The sequence below is a fragment of the Schistocerca piceifrons genome, chromosome 4, assembly GCF_021461385.2.
Source record: "Schistocerca piceifrons isolate TAMUIC-IGC-003096 chromosome 4, iqSchPice1.1, whole genome shotgun sequence".
In the NCBI taxonomy this organism is placed as follows: Eukaryota; Metazoa; Arthropoda; class Insecta; order Orthoptera; family Acrididae; genus Schistocerca; species Schistocerca piceifrons.
Genome location: NC_060141.1, coordinates 83,010,120 through 83,036,425, shown reverse-complemented (window position 1 = coordinate 83,036,425; position 26,306 = coordinate 83,010,120). Strand labels below are relative to the sequence as shown.

Below are 26,306 nucleotides of genomic sequence, written 5' to 3'. Positions count from 1 at the left end.
CTAATGAGCAATGTAATATGCATGAAATGATAGTCTTCCCCATACCCTGTAAACTAAATTAATGGCAATGTTAAATTTTAAACTGAAGGCTCAAAAACGTTATTGTCATCACATATTGACTCAAACACATGACATTCCAACAGTACTCTAAATAGCACAAAAAGTAAAGATTCACATTGATGTGACCCTCTGCTTTATAAACAGGTATTAGAAAGTCCTGGCGGAATGTAAATAATTGAAGGAATAAAGGTAACAACTCACCAAATCGTAGAGGTACTGAGTTGCTAAAAGGCACATCAATAAGCTTCTGTTTGATAGCTAGCCAAGTTCTGTTTCTTCACTGTGCGACATTCGACGATTCACAACCTCTACCATTTGGTGAGTTGTTACTTCTACTCCTTAAATTATTAGTGCTTTTATGCATGCCATCTTCCTTCTCTCTGATACTATTATCTCTCTTAAAGCTAACAGTTCTCTTTGGCATCTCATTAGAATGAAAACTAGAAGAGTTACAAATCCATACATTCTTACCTAATCCTGAAGGACCCATACTGCTCTGCATACTGCTCAGGTCAGATGTTTCAGACACTTGTGTTTCATTATCTTCGCCTTCAAGCTGTCCGGAAGAAGGAGACTTGCTGTGCCCAGTCTTGGGTGAAGAACTGGAAGCAGCTGTTGAATGAAGGTGTGGAAAAAGTCTACCTAAGGATTTGCTTGTTGCCCCGCTACCAATAGAGCGAGTCATCAATAGCTTATTCTCAATCCAAGATGTTTCTGGAATGCTGCGTGTCATTCTGCCAGTACTACTAAATGAAGGCAGAGGATCTACACTGCATGAATCTGGTTTTGTTTCTGGCTCTCTGTCCAGATCTGAAAGTTTCACAAAGCTTCCACTAACGGCCGATTTTGCTTCAGACTCCCGAAATTCGACTTCTGCAGCATTCCCATCTTTCGTGACCTCCACAGTGGAAGTTCTGTTAGATGACTCTGAAGTAAGCTCCTGCTCCTTCCCTGTTTGTAAATGACATTCCTGATCCAGTAATTTTTTTGGTAATCTCTTGTCACCACTTCCAGAAGAGCATTCAACATCAGAGCCATGTGAGCTACTGGAAACATTTTTCTCCAGAACAGTGTGTTCACTCTCTCCCTTTGCCAAACGACGCTGTCTGTAAACTTTATTATCAACAACTGATGAACCCTTGTTTTGATCTGACCTGTCTGTAGCTACTGGTGAGTCAGAGTCCTTCATATCTGTCTCTTCGAGTGCTATAAACAATGCTTCTGAGCTTTTCTGTTGCACTTTCTCACTGTAATTTTTTTCTTCTGCTATTGTATTAATTTCACTTTCAGAATTCCCTTCAGAACTCAATGAACGCTTCACGTATTTCTCATAAGTCTTTGACATCAGACGGCCATGACAAGATGAGGACATTTGCTTAACAATATGGCCATCTTCACTAAGAGACTGGCTGCTGCTTTGGAATCGACTTTTTGATAATGAAGAGGCACTAGAAGATTTTTCTTCGCTGCTGGTTGAGAGAGAGCTCCTATCAACAGATAGACTGTGTGCACGCTTATGTTGTTTCCGAGAAACAGCCCTTTCTTCAGTTTCTGGGTTCCAAGAATGGCGATTGAAGGTTGGCCTCAGACCAGAGGGCAATGTCTTGCGTCTTGTGACAGGGGAATCAGATTCTATGAACATAAATACTGCCTGTTTTTTCTCAGGCATTTCCTTAACTGTTCTGTCAATGGCTGAAGCAGCATGATCTGTTACAGATGAAGGATTGCTGGCATCTATATACATGTACGTTCCTTTCGAAGAGTGTTGCTTTTCATCAGCTACATCAAAAGTCGTTCCAGCAATTCGGTTTTGTTTACCTGATTTTGAAGGACCCTCAGTTTTTATAGACTGTACAGTTTTTCTCTTTGGAGAAGAAGGGGAGAGCTCTTTTTCATCTGTTCCATTCATGTCTGGATGAGTTTCTTGTTTTGGAGCACTAATGTCAATGAACATTGAGAACATAAGATTTTTTTTCTCACTTGAAACATCTTTAATTTCATCTGCAGAATGCTGTTTTACAATGCTATTAATTCCTTTCTTTTGACTCAGTTCTTCCTTTCCTAAGCCAACAAAATATCCACACGACTTGCCCTCCTGAGCATTTGATTTTAAGGAACGAACTTTTACTTCTGTATTACTGGGTACCTTCCTCTCAGACTTTCCAGTCTTTGGTTCAGACAAGTCAACAAAATATCCTAAACCACAACTCTTCACTGATGATGCAGACGCACTTTTCTGAATTTTGTTTTCCTTCGGAAGCACTTCACTACTCTTCAAATTTAGACCATGTCCTTGCGATGCTGATTCTTTTAATTCAACAACATAACCATTAGTTGCTTCTTTGTTTTCAACACTTTGATCTTGTTCTACAGAATCAGTTAGATTTTTTGAAGGTGCCATAGCAATATCACTCTTACGACGCCTTCTGGAGTCTAAAGGTGGCTTTTTTGCAACAGTTACTGCACAGTCACTCATATCCACTACCCAGGCTGACTTTGCAGATACGTTTTTGGGAGCCTGGGCATCAATCGTATCTACATTTGTCTCTGGTAATGCTGGGGCAGCACCAGAAAGAATAGGAGCCAATTCATTTCTTCTACGGGATAAGACAGGGCTGTCATTTATCTTTCTCGGTTTCACAGAAAAATCTACTGTTGAAACACCTCCAGAAATTATAGGGGTTGACTCTGTGCGTTTCTGTTTCTTTGGGCTATCCCACGGTTTCTTTTCCTCAACAATATCACTGAATGTTAATGCACCAGAAACAACAGGTTTTGAATTGCTATCATAATTAATAGCAGCATATTTTTGTGAGTCTTTATCAGTCTCAGATAATGCAGCCAAATCAGTAGTCAACCCATTTGAATTCAAAAATTCCTGCTTCTGAGGTGGCATTGACTCACAATACTTTTTATACTCGTTTGTGTAAAGAGACATTGCATCCTCAGAAACACCTAACTCAATAACAGGCACTTCTGAGTATGGTTCTATTTTTAAGCCATCTGTAAGTGTATACTCCCTCATCTCACTTAATTCCTTCACCTCTCCTGTGTGAATACGGGTAGAAGGATTTGCAACAGTCCCTACAGTAGTACTAGATAAAGCAGTAGGAACTGCGGCATTCAAAGTGTGGTCAATATTTGCAATTAACTTAGATGAATCAAGTAACAAGGAGCTAGGAGCTGAAATATGAGAGCCATGCATATATTCTGTCATAATCCCTTCTGCTGTTAAATCTGAGCCAACCATGATTAAGCTCTGAGCATCACGAAAGCCTTCATTTCCTGTAATGTGGCCAGAGAATTGAGGTATGTGACTTTGAAATACCAGATTTCCTTGTCTTCGCTCATATTCCTGGCGCAAAATAGCCAAATGTTCATCATCTGTATCAAGTTCAAATGTATTTCTTCTTATCAAACTTGGTCGTGGTTCTGCTTCTGTTGAAGTATTACTTTTGTCATCCGCGGCCACAGTTACATTACCACCATCTACTTGCTCAGTGCCAGTACAATTACCCTCATGCTTTGCATCAGGGTTTTCATGCAAATTTGCATTACGCACAGACTCATCATTTTTTTCATTTGTTGCATGGTAAATTTCTTGTTTAAAGCTATCTCCTTCCCAAGAAATATAACTACACTGTTTCTGTCTGTCAAATTCAGACTCCAAATCTACTGCTGCTTCAGTTGCAGGTTCAACATTTGAAAATGAGTTCTCACAAGATGAATCTTTGGCTTGAGACTCCCTCTCCAATTTAACAACTTTCTGCACAGAAGAAGAAATTGCATGCCCCAGTTCATCTTTTTCCTTATTATCCTCTACTGAAACTGTGTGTATAATATTCAAATCACTCTTGCAAACCTCTGCCAAGGCATCAACCGTGTCAAACTGCCTAGAACTGCCACCTAACATTTCCTCCGAACAAGAATCCCATCTTCTCCTCATTCCTTCTCTGTGCAGTTTTTGTAAAGCAATCTGTGGTGCAAAGGATTCTGACAACTTCAATTCCTTCTCAAACTCAGCATAACTATCTTGCCCATCAAGTCTCGTAGCACTGGGTTTTAAATGTGTATACTTAGGCTGGGCGAGTTCAGGAGCACCTTTCAGATGTTCATTTGGTCTATCAACAACCTCCTCATCCGTATTAACAACGTTCACATCTGACTCTAATAAATTTTGTTGTTTTATTTTGACAGCACTTAAAACTTGTGAGACAGGAGAAGCTGTACTGCTAACAATGTCTATTTCAGGTGCAGCGATACTAGAGAGTTTGCTACGTTCACTTACAGGTGAAGTATGAGGTGTTGCTGTTACTGTATCCATTACAGGTAGTTCATTCTCTTTGGTATCTTTCACAACTTGATCTGATTTACTCATCTGAAAGGGAGGTAAACTAACTTCACTATCATCTACTAAACTAGCAGCATCTATGAAATAATTCTGTGAACCCAATGAACTGTGTGGTGATGGCTCTAGCCACCAGTCATTGCATCTTTCATTATAAGAGCTGTACAAACCAGGTATGAATTTTGTTTCAACATAATTAGTTCCAAATTCATCCTTCAACTTTCCCTCTGTATCAGAAGCCTCATCTTCAGGGGCAATCTTGTTGGTATCTTCTTTTATTTCCCTATCCTCATGTTTTTCTGTTTTGTCACTATCATGCATTTCTGAATATTTATCACAAATATCATTTTGCTTCTTATTCACTACAGCTGACCCTGAAATTTTAGTTTTTGGAAGCTCACTTGAGTTTCCTAAATTTTCTTCACTTTTTGTTTGCAATGAAATATTAGTGCCTGATGTAACAGGAATTGGCAAGTCACTATTAACATTATTTGTTTGTTGTGATATGCAGGGCCTTTCCTGAACTGGAGCTGAAACGTGGCTGCTAAAACCATTGTCACTCTTTTCACGCTTTATTACAGCCTCCCCATCTACGTCTTTCTCATCATTCCAATACTCACTGTCTTGTTTTCTATTAGCTGGTAAAGTCTTCACGGAGTCTGTGTTAGTCTTATCTTCGGTATTCTGCTCCTGACCATTGTCACTATTTGAAGGAGGGAAAGTACTGTCCCATGTACCAGCTTCTGAGGACACAGAAGACGATGCAGACGACTTTACAGGTCGAGCAACTAACCCGCCATCATCACCATCATGAGGCATATCTTCTCCGATGGCTGCTTCTGTGAGATCAACTCCGGAGGTCTCTGACACTGTGTGCTCTCGAGGACTACTGAAACCGCCTGCGGGTAAACATCCCGTAGAACTTGTGTCAAGGCCGGAGTCTGGGCCACCACCACTTGCATCCATTTCAGGGCTGCATGAGAAGTAAGGCAGGTCTTCAGTAGTTTCCCTTCTCTTGCAGCACTCTAGCACACTGTCTACAACTTCAATGGGACTGCACATAAAATCATCTTCAACTGTATTATCAACAAATGTATTTATAAACTTTTCATCAGAAAAGTGGAGGGTAAAATTCACCTTAGAATTCTTTTTTACTTCGGTTTCTTCTTGTTCTCTTTCTTCGTCTTTCTTAATTATCCTCTCTTTATTCTCACACTGCTCACAAGATGGTCCATTTGTCTCACAATTCACCTTTCCATTTACACTGGTTTTCGAGTCTGTTTTCCGACAATTCTGATGAATCTTATCTTGTCTGGTATCAATGACACGTTTGCTATTTTTTAAAAACTGCTCTCTACTATTAGAATCACAACCACGCTTTTGCTTTTTGGTTAAATGACTAGATAAGAATGGCAAAGTAGTTGGTTTTTTTAATTTTCTGGTAGTAGTTTTGTTATTTTCTTTAGACTTAATAGACTGAAAAGACTTCAGTAGCTCATCTTGTTCTTCAAGTTCTTTTTCCAAAATTGTACATTGCTGTTTTGGTACAGAATCTGAGCAAACAAAAATTTCATCCACTGGAACAATAGAATAGTATGACTGATTTGTTTTGTGAAGGTTTATAATCGATTTATCTTGTTTTGATTCAACAGTTTTCAGATAACTTCCATCTAAAACAAATGAGGCAACAGGCTTTTGGTTTCCACTCTGTGGATACAATTCAGAGGGGGAACAATTTGGTGTTAGAAAAATGTCAGATTCAGGGCTCAAAACAGTATCAAAACTATTATTCCTTTTGAATGTTTGGGTGTTACCATGAACCTGATCACTTATTTCTTCTAAGCACCGAACTGCATCTTTCTCCTCCTCAGTAACTGTGCATTTTGAATAAATATCCCTGCAACAAGAACAATACTTTGAATGAGAGAGAGAATTTCTTGCACTGGTATAAAGAAAAAACACAAGAGAGACAAAGAGAGAGAGAATTTACCATACAGTACCTTATGAAGCTTTTTATGCATTCCACAGATCTCTTCTCAAAATATACTGACTGCAAACCATCCTGCAAGGACGTTAAAGAAGGAATGGCGCGCAGCTTTGAGAAAAATTTTTCAGCACGCACTTTTAAAATACTGCTGTGTGTATGTATAGTAGTAGTGTTAAACACCAGTTCCAAATCACAATATAATGAATTGCTGTAGATCCTGTATTTAAAAAAAAGATTATTTTTATTATTGCTTCCTCTAATGCATATAGGTATTATAATTATAAAACTAAAATACCTAGAAACACGAAGGAGAAAGGTCAAAGTATTAGAAGATTTGTGTGCTACAAAATTAAATTAAACAATAATGTTTCTCCATAATCAAAGTTTCTTTTTCTTACTAATGAAGGGCTTAACTATAGTTTCCCTACAAATTATGTTTCTTGGACCTCCTGCTCAGCAGCACTGATAATGCCACCCACAGAGTCATTTTCATTGTCAAGCCCTGTATCTACACAATATAAAATAGTATCAGGCTTAGCAGACTTTGAATACTGCAACTGACTTTAACAAACAAAGTACTAAGTTGATTTCAAAAATATTTCTCTGCTCACACAACCAATAATTTGGTCCAGATAGGTTTTCTTGTAATTGCACTGTATGAACCCAGCCCTGGCTACATTAAAGGCATTGTTTAGGAAGATTTTGTAACCTTTGGTTAATCTTCCACAACAAAAACCATCTCGCTGAAAGTGTCCATTACTTCAAATATTCTCTTTATATGACTCATACCCTTGCCAATATTTCTCTTTTTTATTCAGATTCCATTAACACATGTGACAAAGTCTGTATCTTCCTTCTATCAAATCCTCTCCGCACAACATTTTGGTTTCAGTATGTACACAGAATTATGCTTTGCTTCCATTCACTAGTACTTTTGCCCCAACTATAGTTAACATTCTTTTTACTTCCATGCCTTGTCATTTTCTCATCCTCTGAAAATATCTGACACATGCAGTTCTTCTGAAAGAGCTCATATTCTACGCACTTCATTTCCTTTTCTTCTAATATTTGTAATTCTGTCAATACTGAGACCACTTCTATTTATGAAGTACCTTACATCACCCTCTTCATAAATTCAACCTTGTCATACGTCACAGCCACCGCCAACACTACCTCCACGCCACTGCCACCGCCGCCAGCGCCACCAACACCACTCTACAGTACATGCAACAGCCCTATTATTCTTTCACCTGATGCGAAGTGTTATGTAGTTAAGAAGCTCAATACTGAAATTAGAAATATAAGGCAGTTAGTATTGCAACACAGTCACTATGAAGTACAGCTGCAGCAAAATGAAATAAGGTTGTGGTCATTAGAGATGGAACACAAGCACCTGTTTCATAATGACGGGGCACAAATTTACTCATCGACTTCCTGAAGGAAGTAGCATGTCTTTCCCCTGAAGTAACAAATGGAAACCTACTCTCAGGAAATTCAAATAGTGATTTTAAATTGGTTGCTCTTGCACAGTAGTTCTGAGTCTCAATCATTATGTCAGCAAGGTTAGCTATAACTTTCTTTCCTGTTCAAACAATGGAAAATCCAGGATGGAATGTAACCACAAGGATTACATGGCAGAAGGACTCTGTCAGCTGTCAGATACTTCCACTTACAAACCATGCCACAGTGATCCCATTCCAGTAATCCAGCAGGATCTCCAGTCACTACTCAAATCCTAGGCCCATCCCAGAACCTCTCCCCACAGTCCATCTCTCCACTTACCCCTACCACTCCCTGCACTCCTACCTTCTATATACATCATGAAGTCCATAAACCCAACCACCCAGGATGCCCCATTGTGGCCAGTTACTTTGACCCCACTGAGAGAATCTCTGCTCTCTTAGACCAACACCTTCAATCTATTACCCGGAACCTATCCTCCTATATAAAAGATACCAACCATTTCCTCGACCAACTCTCCACAGTTCCTGTCCCTTTACCACATGGTGCCCTGCTCGTCACTATTGATGCCACCTTCCTGTACACTAACATTCCTAATGCCCATGGCCTTACCGCTATCTAACACTACCTTTCCAGATGCCCTATGGATTCCAAAGCAACAACCTCCTTCCTAGTCCCCATGATCAACTATATCCTCATCCACAATTACTTCTCCTTAGAAGGAATTACCTACAAACAAATCTGCGGTATGGCTATGGGCACCCACATGGCACCATCCTATGCTAATCTATTCATGGGCCATCTAGAGTAATCCTTCCTGAAAACCCAGAATCCTAAACCCCTCACCTGGTTCAGATTCATTGATGACATCTTTGCTATCTGGATTGAAGGTGAGGATACCTTATTAACATTCCTCCAGAACCTCAACAACTTCTCCCCCATTTGCTTCACCTGGTCCTATTCAACCCAACAAGTCACCTTCCTAGATGTTGACCACCTCAGAGATGGCTACATCAGTACCTCTCCATATCAAACCTACTAACCACCAGCAATACCTCCACTTCGACAGCTGCCACCCATTCCATACCAAGAAGTCCCTCCCGTATAGCCTAGCCACCCGTGGTCGTCGCATCTGCAGTGACGAGCAGTCCCTCTCAAAATATACCAAGGATCTCACTGAAGCCTTCACTGACCATAATTATCCTCCCATCCTTGCACAAAAACAAATCTCCTGTGCCCATCTTTCCAGTCTCCCACCACCTTCCAAAGTCCCACAGTCCAGCCACAAAGGAGCATTCCCTCGTAACTCAGTACCATCCGGGACTGGAGCAACTTAATTACATTCTCCACCAGGGTTTCGATTACCCCTCGTTGTGCCCTGAAATGAGAAATGTCCTGCTCGCCATCCTTTCCACCCCTCCTACCATGGTATTCCGCCGTCCACCAAACCTACACAATATACTTGTCCACCCTTACACAACCCCTGCCCCCAATCTCTTACCTCATGGCTCATACCCCTGTAATAGACCTAGAAGCAAAACCTGTCCCATACATCCTCCTGCCACCACCTACTCCAGTCCAGTCACTAACATCACCTATCCCATCAAAGGCAGGGCTACCTGTGAAACCAGTCATGTGATTTACTAGCTAAGCTGCAACTGCTGTGCTGCATTCTATGTAGGCATGACAACCAACAAGCTGTCTGTCCGCATGAATGGCCACCGACAAACTGTAGCCAAAAAACAAGTGGACCACACTGTTGCTGAACACGCTGCCGAACATGATATCCCTCATCTCAATGACAGCTTCACAGACTGTGCCATATGGATCCTTCCCACGAACACCTGCTTTTCTGAATTGTGCATGTGGGAACTTCCCCTGCAATACATCCTATGTTCCCGAACCCTCCTGGCCTCAACCTTCGTAAGTCACTGTCCTCACCCATCCAGCCCCCTCCCTGTTCCCATTCCAGCACTACACAGCCGTCATTTCACTGCCACATCCACTCTTTTAATTTCTTTTTATCTGTTTTTATTTCTCTCCTTTCCGCTACTTATCCCGTCCCCCCCTCTGCACCTTCTCTCCTACCCTCCATCTAAACTGCAACACTTCACTGTCCGCCACTCCCACAATACTATCCCTCCCCCTCCCTGTCCCAGCCTCTCCTTACCCCCACCCAGTCACCACTCCAATCATGCACTGGTGCTGCTGCTCTCAGTGTGGTTTCAGCTCTCCGAGACTGCAGACGTGTGTGCAAGTTGCGTTTGCGTGTGTGTGTGTGTGTGTGTGTGTGTGTGTGTGTGTGTGTGTGTGTGTGTACTGCTGACAAAGGCCTTAATGGCCAAAAGCTATAATTGTGTGAATCTTTTTGCTGTGCCTATCGCGACTCAGTATTTCTTTCCTGTTCCATTTACACACAGGGCTACATGTGAAAAGTGACTTGCTGTATGTCTCTGTATAAGCAGTTTTTTTTATTTATCCATTAAAATTTCATGTGATTGCTACCATCTTGCCTTTCTTCACAATATGCTGGGCACCAGTGACATCACAACTGGTAGTGCAACTATAAGAGGATGAGGCAATCCAATACAGGGCAGATATAAAACTTTTGCTACTTTACTCAGTGTAGAAGGAAAACTATTTAGTGTATGGTTACCCAACTTTATTGGGATGGCATTCAGACTGTGCACTGCAGGATTTGCTTTGTTAGTACTGTTAGTGTCACGACTTGCTGTCAGGTGCTGGTATTGGTACAGCGACACAGTGCATTACTGTTGCAGACAGTCAACACAGGACTGGACAAGGCAAGCAGCACTTTACTTGTAAATTTATCAGAACAATAGCAATATTACTGCTGCTCTTCACAAGTATTGACACATTAAAGAAATACGGAGAGGTCCTCATCCACACCGAAGTTTAAGAATATGATTTGGACATTGAAAATAACTGGAGATTTGGGAATTGCTCCAGAGACAGGCCGATGGCCAACTGCACCACAAATTATTGAAGAAGTTACTGTTTCCACGACTGAGAATTCTGGGCGCAACGTGAGATCTTCAAGTGGTGCACAAGCTGTGTCATGGCAGCTGAACATTCCACGACCCATTGTTTGAAAAGTGCTGCAAGCAATTATGAAATGGGATCTCATCTCCAGTTTCAGGCTGTCACAGATGCATATGGTTGTCACATTGAGCAACACCTTAAACCTTTAACGTACACATGGTAACACAACAAACAAATATTATCCCCTCATGCGGAAACTAAAATGTGTTTCTTTCAACGTTTATTCCATTATTCCCTCTTCCGTATGTCCTTAAAAATGTTTCCACATGTTGCATTGTCTTACAATCACTTGTTTTTCATTGGGGGGGGGGGGGGGGGGGGGGCGCATGTAGCAAGAGTTTTTAATTAAATAACCCTGTACTTGGCACCCAGCTATCAGCTGGCAATGTGCAGCGTGTTGGTCAGAGTTCCTCAGATACTGAAAATTCCAATTTGTCCTTGTTTGTTTCATTTGATAATGCTTCAAAGCATTACCCTAGGACGTTAAATGATTTGACTCAGTCCAATGTGTATCATTAACGCAGTTATTCAATACTACCGAATTCTTACTCCCATTTTATACTTTATGTTGCATATGCCACATTTAAGGCAAATCACTACACACTCAGCAAGTAAAGTGTTTACTGAAGTAGTTTTGTCTTTCCTACCATCTACTCAACGATACTTCCACATGGAGAATTTGATGAGTCTACGTTGTTTTCTTAGTGCTCGTACAAGCTTATCTTTCTGACAAACACACCATACTGTTCTCTACCCATTATGATTTCTTCAAGCCAAATCACATGCTAGCAGGATATTCACTGTGACTTAATCTCTTGGATAATCTCATGGTGTTCTTCCTAGGTTTTCATGGCCATCACAAATGATAAAGACAAAATGTGATATGATGTGATCCAATAGCTGTGCATCTTATCCTTGACATTTTGCCTGGAACTGTGACAAGCATCGAAGATGGTGTTCCACAAGTTTCAAGTGAAAACCAACAACATGTCAAATGTGCGATGGAAGCAAGAGAGCTATGTTTCTAAATCCGTACTTGTTACTAGAGAAAAGATTCTGTTTTACAATATTTCCCTTATTATCGCCCCATGAATCACAGATGTTGCCAAAGTGGGATGGCCTGCTTGCCTCAGCGGTACGCATAGCCATACCATAGATATAATCAGAACAGAAAGGTATCTGTAGAGAGGCAGGTTAATGTCCAGTTTCTTAAGAGGGGCAGCAGCCTTTTCAGTAGATGCAAGGGCGCCATCTCCCAGTAGGGGCTAATCAGGAGGAGGTTGTAATCAGAAAACACATACCTAGAATTCTAAATGTCAAGCAAGGAATATCAGATGCCTTAATCTAGTAGGTATGTTAGAGAATTTAAAAAGGAAAACACATAGTTTGAAGTTAGATATAGTGGGATCAAGTGAAGTGTGGTGGCAGGAAGAACAGGACTTTCTGTCAAGTGAGTACAGTGTTACAAATATAAAATTAAATAGGGGTAATGCAAGTACAGGTCTAATAATGAATAAGAAAAAAAGAATGTTGGTAAGCTGCTTTCAATAGCAAAGTCAACACATTATCATAGTCAAAATATATACAAAGCCAAACCCACTACAGTAGAGTACAAGTTTATACGTCTTCTAGCTTCACAGATGATGAAGGGATTGAATGAATGCATGATGAAATAAAAGAAATAATTCAGATAGTTAAGGGAGAAGAAAATTTAACTGTGATGAGAGATGAATTCAAATCTGACAGTAGGAAAAGGAAGAGAATGAGAAACAGTAGAAAATGGAGTGCAGGAAAGGAATGAAACAGGAAGCCACATGGAGGAATTTTGGATGGAACATAATTTGATTATTGATAACATTAGGTTTAAGAATCATCAAAGAGGGTTTTATACATGGAAAAGGCTTGGAGACAATGAACAGCTTCAGATTTATTTTATAATCATAAAACAGGGATTTTAAAACCAGATTTTAAACTTTGAGACATCTTTAAGGGTAGATGTGGACTGTTTATGAACTGTAGATTAAAACTGAACAAGTGGTAAAAAGGATGGAAATAAAAGAGATGGGATTTGGATAAACTGAAGGAACTTGTAGTGGTTGGGCAATACAAAGATGGCAGTAGGCAATGATTCACCAAAATAGGGGTAAAGAACACAAAGGAAGAAGAAATGATAGCCTTGGAAGACGAATGGACAGCCTTCAGAGACGTAATAGTTAAGGCAGCAGAGGATATAATATAAAAAAAACAAGGCCTGGAAGAAATACTTAGATTACACACAGAGATACTGAATTTAAAGCAATGGAAACTCCACACTGGAATATTAATAACACACAGAAAAAATAGATTTCTACTTTCAGTAAAGATGAGACATTTAGTTGCAGACAGGCACAACTGAAAGACTATTACACATCAGCTTTCAGTCACAGCTTTTGTCAGACATTCATTAGCACAAGCCAGCACACCTCACGCATACATGACCACCATCTCCTGCTGCTCGGACCAGAGTGTAGCTGTCATGTAGAATGGAAGCAGCTATCTGGAGGAGGGGAGGAAGGGAAAGGGAAAGGGAAAGGGGAAGGGGAAGGGGAAGGGGAAGGGACAGCAGTGTATGGATGGGGAAGAGAAGAGCGCTGTCTGATGGAGCGGGCAATGTTGGGAGGCTGAGGGACAAGAAGGTGGGGATGGGAGGTGGGAGGGGGGGAGGGGGAAAAAGGAGAGAAGTTGGGATGGGGAAAGATTGGTGGGTGCGTTGGCAGAGGGCGGCACACAAAGAGGGTGGGAGATGAGACTGGTGGAGAGGTGATAATGCAGTGGTGACAGAAACTGTTGGGTGGAGGTTGGGGGGACAGTATGTTACCATAGGTTGAGGCCAAATGATTTCAGGAGCAGAGAATATGTTGTAAGGATAACTCCCATCTGTGCAGTTCCGAAAAACTGGTGCTGGAGGTGAGGATGCAGAAGGCTGAGGTAATGAAGCAGCCACTGAAACCAAGCACATTATGTTCAGCTGCCTGTTGTGGCACAGGATGGTCTACTTTGACTTTGCCACAGTCTGGTGGTGGCCATTCATCCCACTGGACAGCTGGTTGGTAGTCAAACCAACATTAAAAGCTGTGTAATGATTGCAGCAGAGCTTGTATATGTATGACACAGGTGCCTTCACAGTTGGTCCAGCCTCTGATAGGATCGGATAAGCCTGTGATAGGGTGGGTGGATTGGGCAGTTGTTGCACCTGGGTCTTCCTCCTCAGGGAAATGATCCTGTGGCATGGGGTTTGGACTGGGAGTGGGATAGGTATCGAATAGGGTGTTGTGAAGATTGGGTGGGCGATGGAGCACCTAGCTTCAGGAGGGGAGGGAAGGATCATGGGCAGGATGTCCATCATTTCAGGACATTATAGCTAATCAAAGCCCTGGCGAAGGATGTGGTTTACTTATTCCAGTTTGGGGTGGTATTGGGTGATGAGGGGGACACTCATTTCTGACTGGTTCTTGGAGTTGGTGGGAGTACTAGGGGCAAGAGGGGAAATGGCATTAGAGATCTGTTTGCAGATTGTGTCTGGGGGACAGTGTCTGTCTGTGAAGGCCTTGGTGAGACCCTCAGCATACTTGGCAATGGAGTTCTTGTCACTGCAGATACACTGTCCCCATGTGGCCAGGCTCTATGGGAGACATTTTTTTGTTGTTAAAGGAATGACAGCAGTCAAAAATGTAGGTACTGTTGGTTTAATGTGGACACAGATATGGACGGAGCCATCAGAGAGGTGGTGGTCAACATCTAGGAAGGTTGCGCACTGGTTTGAGGAGTGAAGCGGATGAGAGAGGCGGTGTTGAGATTGTGAAAGAATGAAGGCAGGGTGTCTTGGCCCTGAGTCCACATTATGAAGATATCATCAATGAACCTGAACCAAACTATGAGTTTGGTATTTTGGGAGGCTAGAAAGGTCTCCTCTAGACAGCCCATAAGAAGGTTGGCATGGCATAGAAGAGTGCCTTGCAGGTGCCCACGGCTGTGCCGCAAATTTATTTGTATACCTTCCCTTCAAAGGAGAAGTAGTTGCGAGTTAAGATAATGTTAGTAAGGAGAATGAGGTAGTGGGTTTAGAGTCCAAAGGGCACCGGGAAAGATAGTGTGCAATAGTAATAAGACCATGGGGATGAGGGCATCTGTCTGTATGGAAGAGATGTCAACAGTGGCGAGTAGGCACCCAGGAGGCAAAGGGGTTGGGGGATGGTGGAGAGTCAGTGAAGCAAATGATATTTTTGACATGGGACACTAGATTAAGGGCAATTGGTTGGATAATGAGGCCCAAAATTCTATCAGTGGGGCCACAATAACCAGCCACAATGGATTGTCCAGGACTGTTGCATTTGTGGATCTTAGAGAGCATGTAGTAGGTGGGTGTGTGTGTGTGTGTGTGTGGGGGGGGGGGGGGGGGGAGTGTCATATGGATGAGTAGGGAAATAGATTCATGGAAGAGGTTCTGGAAAGGTGCTAGGACTGTAAACAGGGATCAGAGGTTATGTTGTACTTCAAGGATGGAATCACTGAGGCAGAGTTTATAGGTGGAGGTGTCAGATAATTGGCAGATGCCTTCCAGCAAGTAGTCACTGCAATTCCTAACAGTGGTGGATTAGACTAGATTAGATTAGATTAGTTTTTCGTTCCATAGATCCGTGTTGAAGCTGAAATAACAATACTAATGCTATGAATATATACAACACATCATTTGTTTCAATTAAAAAAATTCGTCAATGGAGTAGAAGGAGTTGGCCACTAGTAAGTCTTTCAGGCTCCTTTTAAACTGATCTTTATTTGTAAGTAAATTTTTTATGTTTGCTGACAAATTATTGAAGATGAGTGTTCCTGAGTAGTGGACCCCCTTTTGAACTAAAGTAAGTGCTTTTAAGTCCTTGTGCAGATCATTTTTGTTCCTGGTATTGTATGTATGAACTGAGCTGTTTGTTGGAAAAAGAGATATATTATTTAGGACAAATTTCATTAAGGAGTAAATATACTGAGAGGCAGTAGTTAGTATACCCAGTTCTTTGAAGAGGTTTCTACAAGACGTCCGTGAGTTTACTCCACAAATGATACGTATTACACGCTTTTGGACTCTGAAAACTTTTGTTTGACTTGAAGAGTTACCCCAAAATATTATACCATATGACATTATGGAATGAAAGTAGGCAAAGTATGCAAGCTTTTTCATTTTCATGTCGTCTATGTCTGCTAACACTCGAATTGCAAATACAGATTTGTTAAGGCGTTTCTGCAGTTCTGTGGTGTGCTCCTCCCAACTGAATGTATTATCAAGTTGTAATCCCAGGAATTTAAGACCGTCAACCTCTTCTATCTGCTCTTCTTCGTACTTTATGCATATGCTGGGTGGAAACCTCTTACAGGTTCTGAATTGCATATAGTGAGTCTTTTCGAAGTTTAATGTCAGTGAGTTGGCTTTAAACCATTTATTAATATCCATGAAAATATCATTAGCAGATCTTTCTAGAACTACACTCGACATACTATTTATTGGAATACTTATGTCATCTGCAAACAAAACGAACTCTGCTTCTGGCAGTGTAACTGATGAGAGATCATTAATGTACACAAGAAAAAGCAACGGCCCTAAGATGGATCCTTGTGGGACACCACATGTATAGAAAATAAACAATTTTTTTCAGCCTTCAGTTGCAAAAAAAAAAAAAAAAAGGTTTATTTTCTATACATATACGGTTGCTGACGCGCTGCATGATGTTAAAGATTTGTGCACCACATGCAATTTCTTCCCATTCTGATGATGACTGATGACTTAATTCACTAGTCCCTTGCACTGACACCCTTTGTTTCCTGTTAGCGAGGTATGACTTGAACCATTTTGCAGCACTGCCCGTGACACCATAGAATTCTAATTTATTTAAAAGGATGTTGTGGTTTACACAATCGAATGCCTTTGACAAATCACAGAAAATACCCGCTGCTTGTAACTTGTTATTTAATGAATTAAGTACATTTTCACTGCAGGTATAAATAGCCTTTTCGATATCAGAACCCTTCAGAAATCCAAACTGTGTTCTTGATAATATGTTATTTGTGGTCAGATGGTTGAGAAGCTGCCTGTACATTACTTTTTCTAAAATTTTTGAGAATGCTGGCAAAAGTGAAATCGGTGTGTAGTTTGATGGCATCTCGTTATCCCCTTTCTTGAATAGAGGCTTAACATCTGCATATTTCAGCCAGTCAGGAAATGTTCCAGTTATAATTTACTGGTTACACAAGTAACTTAGAATTGTACTAAACTCACAAGAACATGCCTTAATTAACTTTGTTGATATTTCATTGTAACCACTAGAATGCTTTGTTTTTAAAGATTTTATTATAGAAGTTATTTCTTTTGGTGAAGTGAGTGACATATTCATGTACCTGAAGCTATTTGTAAAGGCTAATTTCAGATATTCAAGGGCATTATTTACTGATCCTGACAATCCCATTCTATCAGTAACGGATATAAAGTACTTGTTAAATAGATCTGCCACACTATGCCCATCGGTTACTAATGTGTCATCTACCCTTAGTGCTATTTGCTCCTGTTCCTTTCTGGTTCTACCAGTCTCCTCTTTCACTATATCCCATATTGTTTTCATTTTGTTCCCTGACATTGCTATCTTCTTCTCGTAGTGTATTTGTTTAGATGTCTGAATTACTTTTTTTAATATTTTACAGTATTCCTTGTATTTAGCTAAATCATCAGCATTGGAGCTATTCTTGGTCGACAGATACATTTTCCTTTTTGTCTTTATTCCTTGTGTGATCCATGGTTTTATTATAAACTTCTGTTTAATTTGAGTAACTTTTAGAGGAAAACAGTTTTCAAACATGGTACTGACATTGTTCATGAATGTGTTATATTTTTCATTCATGTCATGAGCACTATAAACATCTTTCCAGTTCATATCTTTGAGCAGTTTTCTAAAACACTCAGTTTTTGGTTGATTGAATACTCTCCTGTACTCAGATTTAGCAGTCTTGATAATCTGCTTAGAATTTACATCTAAAACAAGGAGCTGCATGTCATGATCTGATAGTCCATTTATTACAGGTTTTATGATATGATTTTGTTCCTTTGATTTGTCTATAAAAATGTTATCAATGGCTGTCCTTGAGGATTTAGTGATCCTAGTTGTAAAGTTTACAGTGTGAGTTAGATTGAAAGACAACATTACTAACTGCAGTAAATGTTTACTGGAAGATTGAATTAGAAAATCTGTATTAAAGTCACCAGCAATCAAAATTTCTTTGTTTCTTACTGTTAAATAACCCAAAAGAGCTTCTAGATGATTTATGAATAGATTATAATTTCCTGCAGGTGCTCAGTAAATAGTTACTATTATATAGGATCTGTTATGGAACCCTACTTCTGTTGCACATGCTTCTAGATGCTGCTCTAAACAGAATTTATTAATGTCAATGTTCTTGAATTTATGGAGTTTTTAATAAATGTGGCAACTCCTCCTCTATCCATATCTACTCTGCAGAAGTAGGAAGCTAGCTTAAATCCTGAAATGTCTAACATATCTATACCAGTGGTCACTTGATGTTCAGAGAGGCAGATTATGTCAATTTGGTTAGATGAATTCATTTCATCGATACAAATGAGTAGTTCATCAACTTTATTTCTGAGTCCCGGAATGTTCTGGTGTAATAAAGATAACTGATACTGCATACTAATGGGATTATGACTGCTTTAGTGAAGATGAACTGGCAGTTACTGATTACTTTCTGTTAAACATTGTTTAAATGGAGGCTGTATGCTAAAATCTGACTCCTGTTCATCTGTTTTCTCAAACTGTGTCTGCCAATCTCTCTTAAAACTCGTTTTCTATCCTCCTTCCCTATCCTAAAAAAGGCACCCCTCTGACACCTGTGACCACTGGTATTTTACCACTTGTGACAGTGTCCCCCCTTAAGTTTTCTGCAATCAAGCCAGACAGTTTTCCCTTCCCTTTCCTATTGAGGTGAAGGCCATGCCTAGTGTAGTCCCACCTATCAATAGCATCCACAGGAATCAAACCAATATGGGACCCTATATCCATCCTAAGCAGCCACTCCAACTCCAAGTTCACCCTCCCTACAGAAGAGTTCAAATGAGGCCGATCATGGCGTCTCAACACAGACACAAATCCCACACTCGTATGCTTTGTTGCTGATACTATCTTCACCAGGTCACTCTCTATGGAATATTCAGAGTATCTGTCAATGCCGTTTCCCGGACCACCCACTATAACCACGGCATCCTCCTTCGTGAAATCCTTGCATAAAGAACCTATATCCTCTGTTACCTGACCCAGATCTGCACTAGGCTTGAAAAAGTTTGTGACCTGGTACTTTGGACCTAGATTTTCCTGCAGTAGTTGGTCAACACCTCTACCATGGGAACTACCTAACAACAGAACTTTCTTTCTCTTTACAAATTTCCCCACCTTTTTCAAGTCCTTGAAAGCTTGTTGTGCCCTTTCTACAGCTTCAGCTACATGAGGCTCATCCAATTCTGGCTGAGGCAACAGGTCAAATCTATTTTCAAGATTTATCACAAAGCTGTCTGATGCTCTCCATTGCCTGTTCCCCCTATTACCTGTTGCCACTTCCCACCTCTGTTCACCCTTCTCCCTCTTTAACCTGTCCAAATCCTCCCTTGCCTTGTCTAGGTCAGCTTGAAGAGCTGCAATTTTCCCTTCCTGTTCCAGTATTTTCCTATCTCTACTGCAGATTCTACAATACCACTGGTGAGCCTCATGTATGTCCCCATTTCCCACGCCACTACATTCGCCCCAATGAAAGAAACTACAACACCCATCACGCCATACCCCGGAACTAACAATCCTACGGCAAAATGGTTCAAATGGCTCTGAGCACTATGGGACTCAACTGCTGTGGTCATCAGTCCCCTAGAGCTTAACCTAACTAACCTAAGGACATCACACACATCCATGCCCGAGGCAGGATTCGAACCTGCGACCGTAGCAGTCGCATGGTTCCGGACTGCGCGCCTAGAACCGCGAGACCACCGCGGCCGGCGATCCTATGGCATGTCACACACTTCTCACTCATGGCAAAAACAGAAATCGTATAAACTGATTTAAGTACTGGCTAATACGTAAACAAAGGACCCTAGAAACTATTCAGGCAGATATAAATAAGTTGAAAGAGTAATGAATAAAAAACACTGGTGATTACATATAAGTTTAAGTCACTGTTTACTTACGATACGCGTGCGTGAAATTAAGCCTAAAGTCTGTGCTATAGGCGCGAGAAGGAAAATAAACTTCTTACCCCGTTTAATCTTATTTAACACTTCACTAACACTTCCACTAATGTAACAACACTTATAATATATTTATACCAACCGGAAACGTTTACCTATAAGTTTAATTCACTGCTTACTTACGATTCGCGCGCGTGAAATTAGGCCTAGGATTCGTGCTACAGGCGCGAGAAGAAAAATACGCTTCTTACACCGTTTAATCTTATTTTATACTTCACTAACACTTCCACTAATTTAACAACACTTATATTATATTTATAACACCTGTAGACGTTTAAAAATAGCTTAATAACAACGCTTTTTATAATTATTTTGTGCAGCAAATACTCGAAGAGTCCGCGTCGGCGCAGTGGGGCCACAATAACCAGCCACAATGGATTGTCCAGGACTGTTGCATTTGTGGATCTTTGAGAGCATGTAGTAGATGTGTGTGTGTGTGTGGGGGGGGGGGGGGGGGGGGAGTGTCATATGGATGAGTAGGGAAATAGATTCATGGAAGAGGTTCTGGAAAGGGGCTAGGACTGTAAGCAGGGATCAGAGGTTATGTTGTACTTCAAGGATGGAATCACTGAGGCAGAGTTTATAGGTGGAGGTGTCAGATAATTGGCAGATGCCTTCCAGCAAGTAGTTACTGCAATGCCTAACAACAGTGGTGGAATCTTTGTCTGCAGGTAGCATGATTAGGTCAGCACTACAATTACTAAAATGTTCCAGGCTATTATGCTGTGGTTGAATGGATTTCTTGTTAAAACCCAGTGCTTAGGTCAGGATTTGTTTTCAGCTTGTGTATGTCTGTCCTTTCTTCTGCTGAACTGTTGGCGGTCTGAGGAAGGAACCTGGGGAAGGATGGTGAAGCGAAGTCAGAGGTAAGGCATCCCTGGAAGATGACCAGCAGGTGGTTAGGTGGGAGAGGGTGATCACAGTTGGATAGTGGTATGAACTGGGAGAGGCAGCATCTAATGTTGGGGTTAGGTTGGCTTCGGTTGAAGGGATTTGATGGCAAAGAAGTGTTTCTATTGCAGGGATCAAGAGAAGTAGAGTAGATCTTTGACAAGTTCCGTATGGTTAAATTTGTATGTAGAGCTAAACATGAGGCCCTGGGATAAGACAAAATTCTGTAGGGCTGAGGGTTTCAGTGGAAAGGTTAACAGCAGTGTTACGGGAATGTTTCAGCTTTATATTTGGTGGAGTGTTGGTAGAGACTTTTTGGAGGATGTGGCAAGTTGAAAAGGTCAGCTTGGCATGGTTTGAGTGTCATGAGGGGGCTGACAAGAAGGAATACTGTGGGTAGGATAGGGGTTGGATAGTGGTGCTAAGCAGCAGCAGGATGTCAGCAGGTTAGGTAACTTATGGAGGTGATGTCTGTAGTGCTCCTCCAGGTGCTGGAGAGCAAAGGATTCAATTTCAGAGATGTGATGTATGTAGCAGGGATTGCACAGTAGCAGCATCTTATGGAGGGAGCAGAGGTGGTTCTGGGATGCCTGTGCCATGGAAATATGTTTTTGCAGTGAGGGCCTGTGATTGGCAGAATGTGAAAAGGTGAAGGTTCTTGGTAAAGGAAGGGGTGGGATCCAGAGAAAGGAATTTTTATGGTTAGGCCATTGGCGGCATTCCACAATTTAGGCAGCACTTAAAACAGGATGTGGGACTGGATTTTAGCCAGGGAAAGCGATACTTTTCTGAACTGGTGCAGAAAGAGGGTGCAGGAGTGCACTGTTGCAGGGATGGCAAGGGGAAACGGGAATGACGTGGAAAAGGGCAAAAGAAGGTGTCGGATGGTTGTGAGGGGAGATGGATAACAGAAAAGACACACAAAAAATACATAAAGACATGCACAGGAAAGGAAAAATATGCAGCACAAATATGTAAAAATATGTACAAATGCATTAAACCATGTGAAACCACATAAAAATACACACAAATGTGTTAAAACGTACAAAAATGTGGGACAAAAGGAACAGGTGAAGTACGGTTGCATGTGTATGTTACAATAAGAAGAGAGGGGGAAGGGCGATCAGTTAGACCAAGAGTCACAAGTTGTGTGGCAAGGTTGGGTGTGGAAAAAAATACTAAAATACGTGAGGATGAGGAAGGAAGTGGGATCAATAGGAATAAATATAAATATAATTATCAGTGGGAATAATCTGCAGTATCAGATGCTGCATCAACATTCTGCACTACCACTTAGCCATGTGTTGTGTGCGGATGAGATTGTTGATACAGTGTGGCTCATAAGAGTATGCATTTTGGAAAGTGGTGCATAAATGCAGGAAAGTAGAGAAAGAGCAGACACTGATAAGAATAATGCTACAGAGAATAGTAACAAAGGAGAACATCAGAGGGTTGTGGAATGGAAGAAAAGCCGTTAGGCAAAATCAAACAACGGGAACTCCAGGTTGGAATATCAACAATATAAGGTAAAGATAAATTGCTGCTCACTGCAAAAATGACACACTAAGCTGCAGACAGGCACAACTAAAAGATGCTTATACATTAGCATTCGGCCACAGTCTTCATCAGAAAAGCAAACACACACATTCATTCACACAAGCCATGTATTGAATGATCTAAGCAGAACCAAGGCCCTTAGAGTAGATGACTTATCTTCAGAATTATTAAGAACTTTGGGAGAACCAGCCATAGCAAAACTATTCCACTTTAACAACCTTTCTTATGTCCCGACCCCACTTTTTATTATTTCCACAATCACCTTAAGTCTTTCGACATTATGTCATTTTCCAAGGTACTGCTATGTCAATCATATAAAATTGTCCATTTAGATACATACTTTGTTAACATTCTCAATCACAACATACAATGTATCTAATAAGCAATTTTATAACAATGAAAGCAATCAATTTTTGAGAAAATAAGGTAATTAGATATCTGACTAAAAAAAGTCTGCTCACAAAGTGGTGGCAGAACACACACATAAAAGATTGTAATTAGGCAAGCTTTTGAAGCCCTTGAGGCAGAAGGGTTGAAGGGGACAGAAGTGCTAAAGGAAATGGACTGTAGAGGTCTAGGAAAAGGAGTAGATTTTGAGAAAGTCACTTCATTCCGTTCAGTATGTCTCCCCTGATCCATGGTTCTGGGTAACTTCCCTGAAATCTATCCCTTTTACTAGACCTCTCCAATCCTTTTCCTTCACCCCTCTTCCGACCCCTTCAACCCTTCTGCCTGAAGGAGCGACTGGCTCTGAAAGCTTGCCTAATTATAATCTTTTATGTGTGTGTTCTGCCACCACTTGGTGAGTAGATTTTTTTATGTACCCAATTACCTTAATGAACAATTTTGTATGATTGTCATAGCACTGCCCTTGAAAATGACAGAATGTCAAAACACATGAGGTGATTTTGGAAATAATATGCTGTGTGGTCAAGACATAAGAAAAGTTATTAAAGTGCACCCAAACAGCTGCTTCCTCTCACAGCATTTTCATGCAAAACTATTCCACCTGGTGTGGAAGATACACCAGATGGGCAAAATACTCTCAAACTTCAAGGAGGGTGTAATAATTCCAATTCCAAACAAGTCAGCTGCTGATAGGTGTGAATACTACAAACACGTCAGTTTCATAAGTTTCTGTTGTTTTGGTCCTCAGTCTTAAGACTAGTTTGATGCAGTCTTGCACGTCACTCTATCCTGAGGAAGCCGCCTCATCTCCGAGTAATGACCTCAAACTACATCCCTCCTATAATAAAGTTTCTTTTAGTCAAGTTGTCTCAGGCGACAAATTTCTTTTCTCGAGATTATTCAGTACCTCTCCATTAGTTACTCACCCCACTCATCTCTACTTACATTTTTTCTGCAGGAGCCAAAATTCCTTTTCCAAATTTTTCTTTAGGTCATATACAGACAATAAAAACAGAGATAATCTGCATTCTCTGATCTGATTTGGTACACTGTCTGCTATCTATACCATAAACTAAATCAGATTTTGAAAATGAAGAAAAAATAATCAAAGAAATTGCACTCGGTCATGGTTATAGTTTTACCTAGTTATCTAACACATTTAGGAGAAATAAAAAGACACAGATAATCACACTTCTGTATCATTCTCAGAAAAAAATCACACTGACAATAAATTGGCACACATTCTGCCTGTAGGTACGACTTCACAGGTATTCGCCAATGAACTAAAATCCAGGAAACATACACCATCTTTCTACACTAGGAATACTGTTGTCCACATTCTGTTCAACAATAAAGACAAGCTTACCCCTTTAGTAGCGAGTGGATTTACAACATTTCATGCAAATTGTGTGTACGTCAATCAGGTAAGTCTACGACTACTAGACTGACTGAACATGAAATTAGCTGGAGATTGAGAAAGAAAGACTCCAACTTTTCTGTACATGCTCTGAATGACCAATATCCTTAACATCACTTTGCTGCAGAATTCTAAAGCATATTATGAGTATGAATATAATAAATTTCCTAGAGCTCATGTCCACGAATCAGCATGGCTTCAAAAAACATCGCTATTGCAAAACCCAGCTTGCTCTTTTCTCACACGATATACTGGGAACTATGGATGACGGGCAACAGGCAGATTCCATATTTCTAGATTTCTGAAAAGCATTTGGCACAGTACCCCACTGAAATCTGTTAATGAAGGTACGTGCATACAGAATAGGTTCCCAAATATGTGACTGGCTCTAAGTCTCTGTAAGTAATAGAAACCAGTATGTTGCCTTCGACAGCAAGTATTCATCAGAAACATGGCTAACATCATAAGAGCGCCATGTAAGTGTGATAGGACCGTTGCTATTTTCTATGCACATAAATGATCTGGCAGACAGGGTGGGCAGCAATCTGTGGTTGTTCACTGATGATGCTCTGGTGTACAGGAAGGTGTCTAAAGTAAGTGACTGTAGGTTGATACAAGATGACCTAGACAAAATTTCTATTTGTTGTGATGAATGGCAGCTGGCTCTTAATATGGAAAAATGTAAGTTAATGAGGATGAGTAGGAAAAAGAAACCCATAATGTTTGGATACAGCATTAGTAGTGTCCTGCTTTACACAGTCACGTTGTTTAAATATCTGGGCATAACACTGTGAAGCAATACGAAATGGAATGAGCATGTGAGGATTGTACAAGGGAAGGCAAATGGTCTACTTCGGATTATTGGGAGAACTTTTGGAAAGTGATGTTTATCTGTAAAGTTGACCGCATATAGGATACTAGTGTGACCTATTCTTGAGTACTGCTTGAGTGTTTGGAATTCGCACCAGCTAAAATTGAAAGAAGACACTGAAGCAATTCAAGAGGCGAGCTGCTAGATTTGTTACCAGTAGGTTCAATCAGTATGATTCAGGAGCTCAGGTGGGAATCCCTTGAGGAAAGAAGACATTCATTTTGAAGAACACTACTGAGAAAGTTCAGAGAACCAGCATTTGAAGCTGACGATCCTACTCCTGCCAACACTTATTTTGCGTAGGAACCACAAAGGAAAGATACGAGAAATTAGGGATCATTTGGAGGCATATAGACAGTCGTTTTTCCCTTGCTCTATCTGCAAGTGGAAAAGGAAAGGTAACTACTAGTTGTGTTACAAGGTACCCTCCACCACTCACCTTATTGTGGCTTGCGGAGTTTGGATGTAGATGTAGACTTAACCCTTAATGCTCAAATGAGGCTATCAGCACTATAGTGTCCTAACCCACAGCACACTGGTTTGTGGAAATGGCCACTGGAAGATACTGATGTTTGCAGAATTGATGTGCAAGTTAGTGATTGCGATGCATAGCAATGATTGTAGTATACATAAAGCGGTATGGTGTCCGGTAATCGGCTATACGTGGAGTTAACTGTGATAGTGTTTTTAGACAAATTTTTGTGTTGGTTAGTCTACTATTGTTTCAGCGCTCTTGGCTGTAATATACGAAACATGTGGGATAGGCCATTATTGCTTTACACACTGTAGTCAAACACTGGACAAGATACATATGAGGTGTTAATGTTCATCATCTGTATCATCATTTACAGGGATGGTGTCATCACATGGCTGTGCAGATGTCTTCAAGTTACAGTAATAACCATGGTACACCAAGGGTAC

At 40.7% G+C, this 26,306-nt stretch overlaps 1 protein-coding gene across 1 annotated transcript in view; it reads right to left on the bottom strand.

Annotated features, from left to right (window-relative positions):
* Window positions 1-26,306, bottom strand: part of LOC124794775 — a 196,902-nt gene that overhangs the window by 101,814 nt on the left and 68,782 nt on the right. Inside the window, exons 3-4 of the mRNA XM_047258409.1 lie at window positions 6,409-6,612; window positions 532-6,305 (exon numbers count right to left, since the gene is read on the bottom strand). Coding sequence (XP_047114365.1) covers window positions 532-6,305; window positions 6,409-6,612 — 5,978 coding nt within the window. The remainder of the gene's footprint in view (window positions 1-531; window positions 6,306-6,408; window positions 6,613-26,306) is intronic.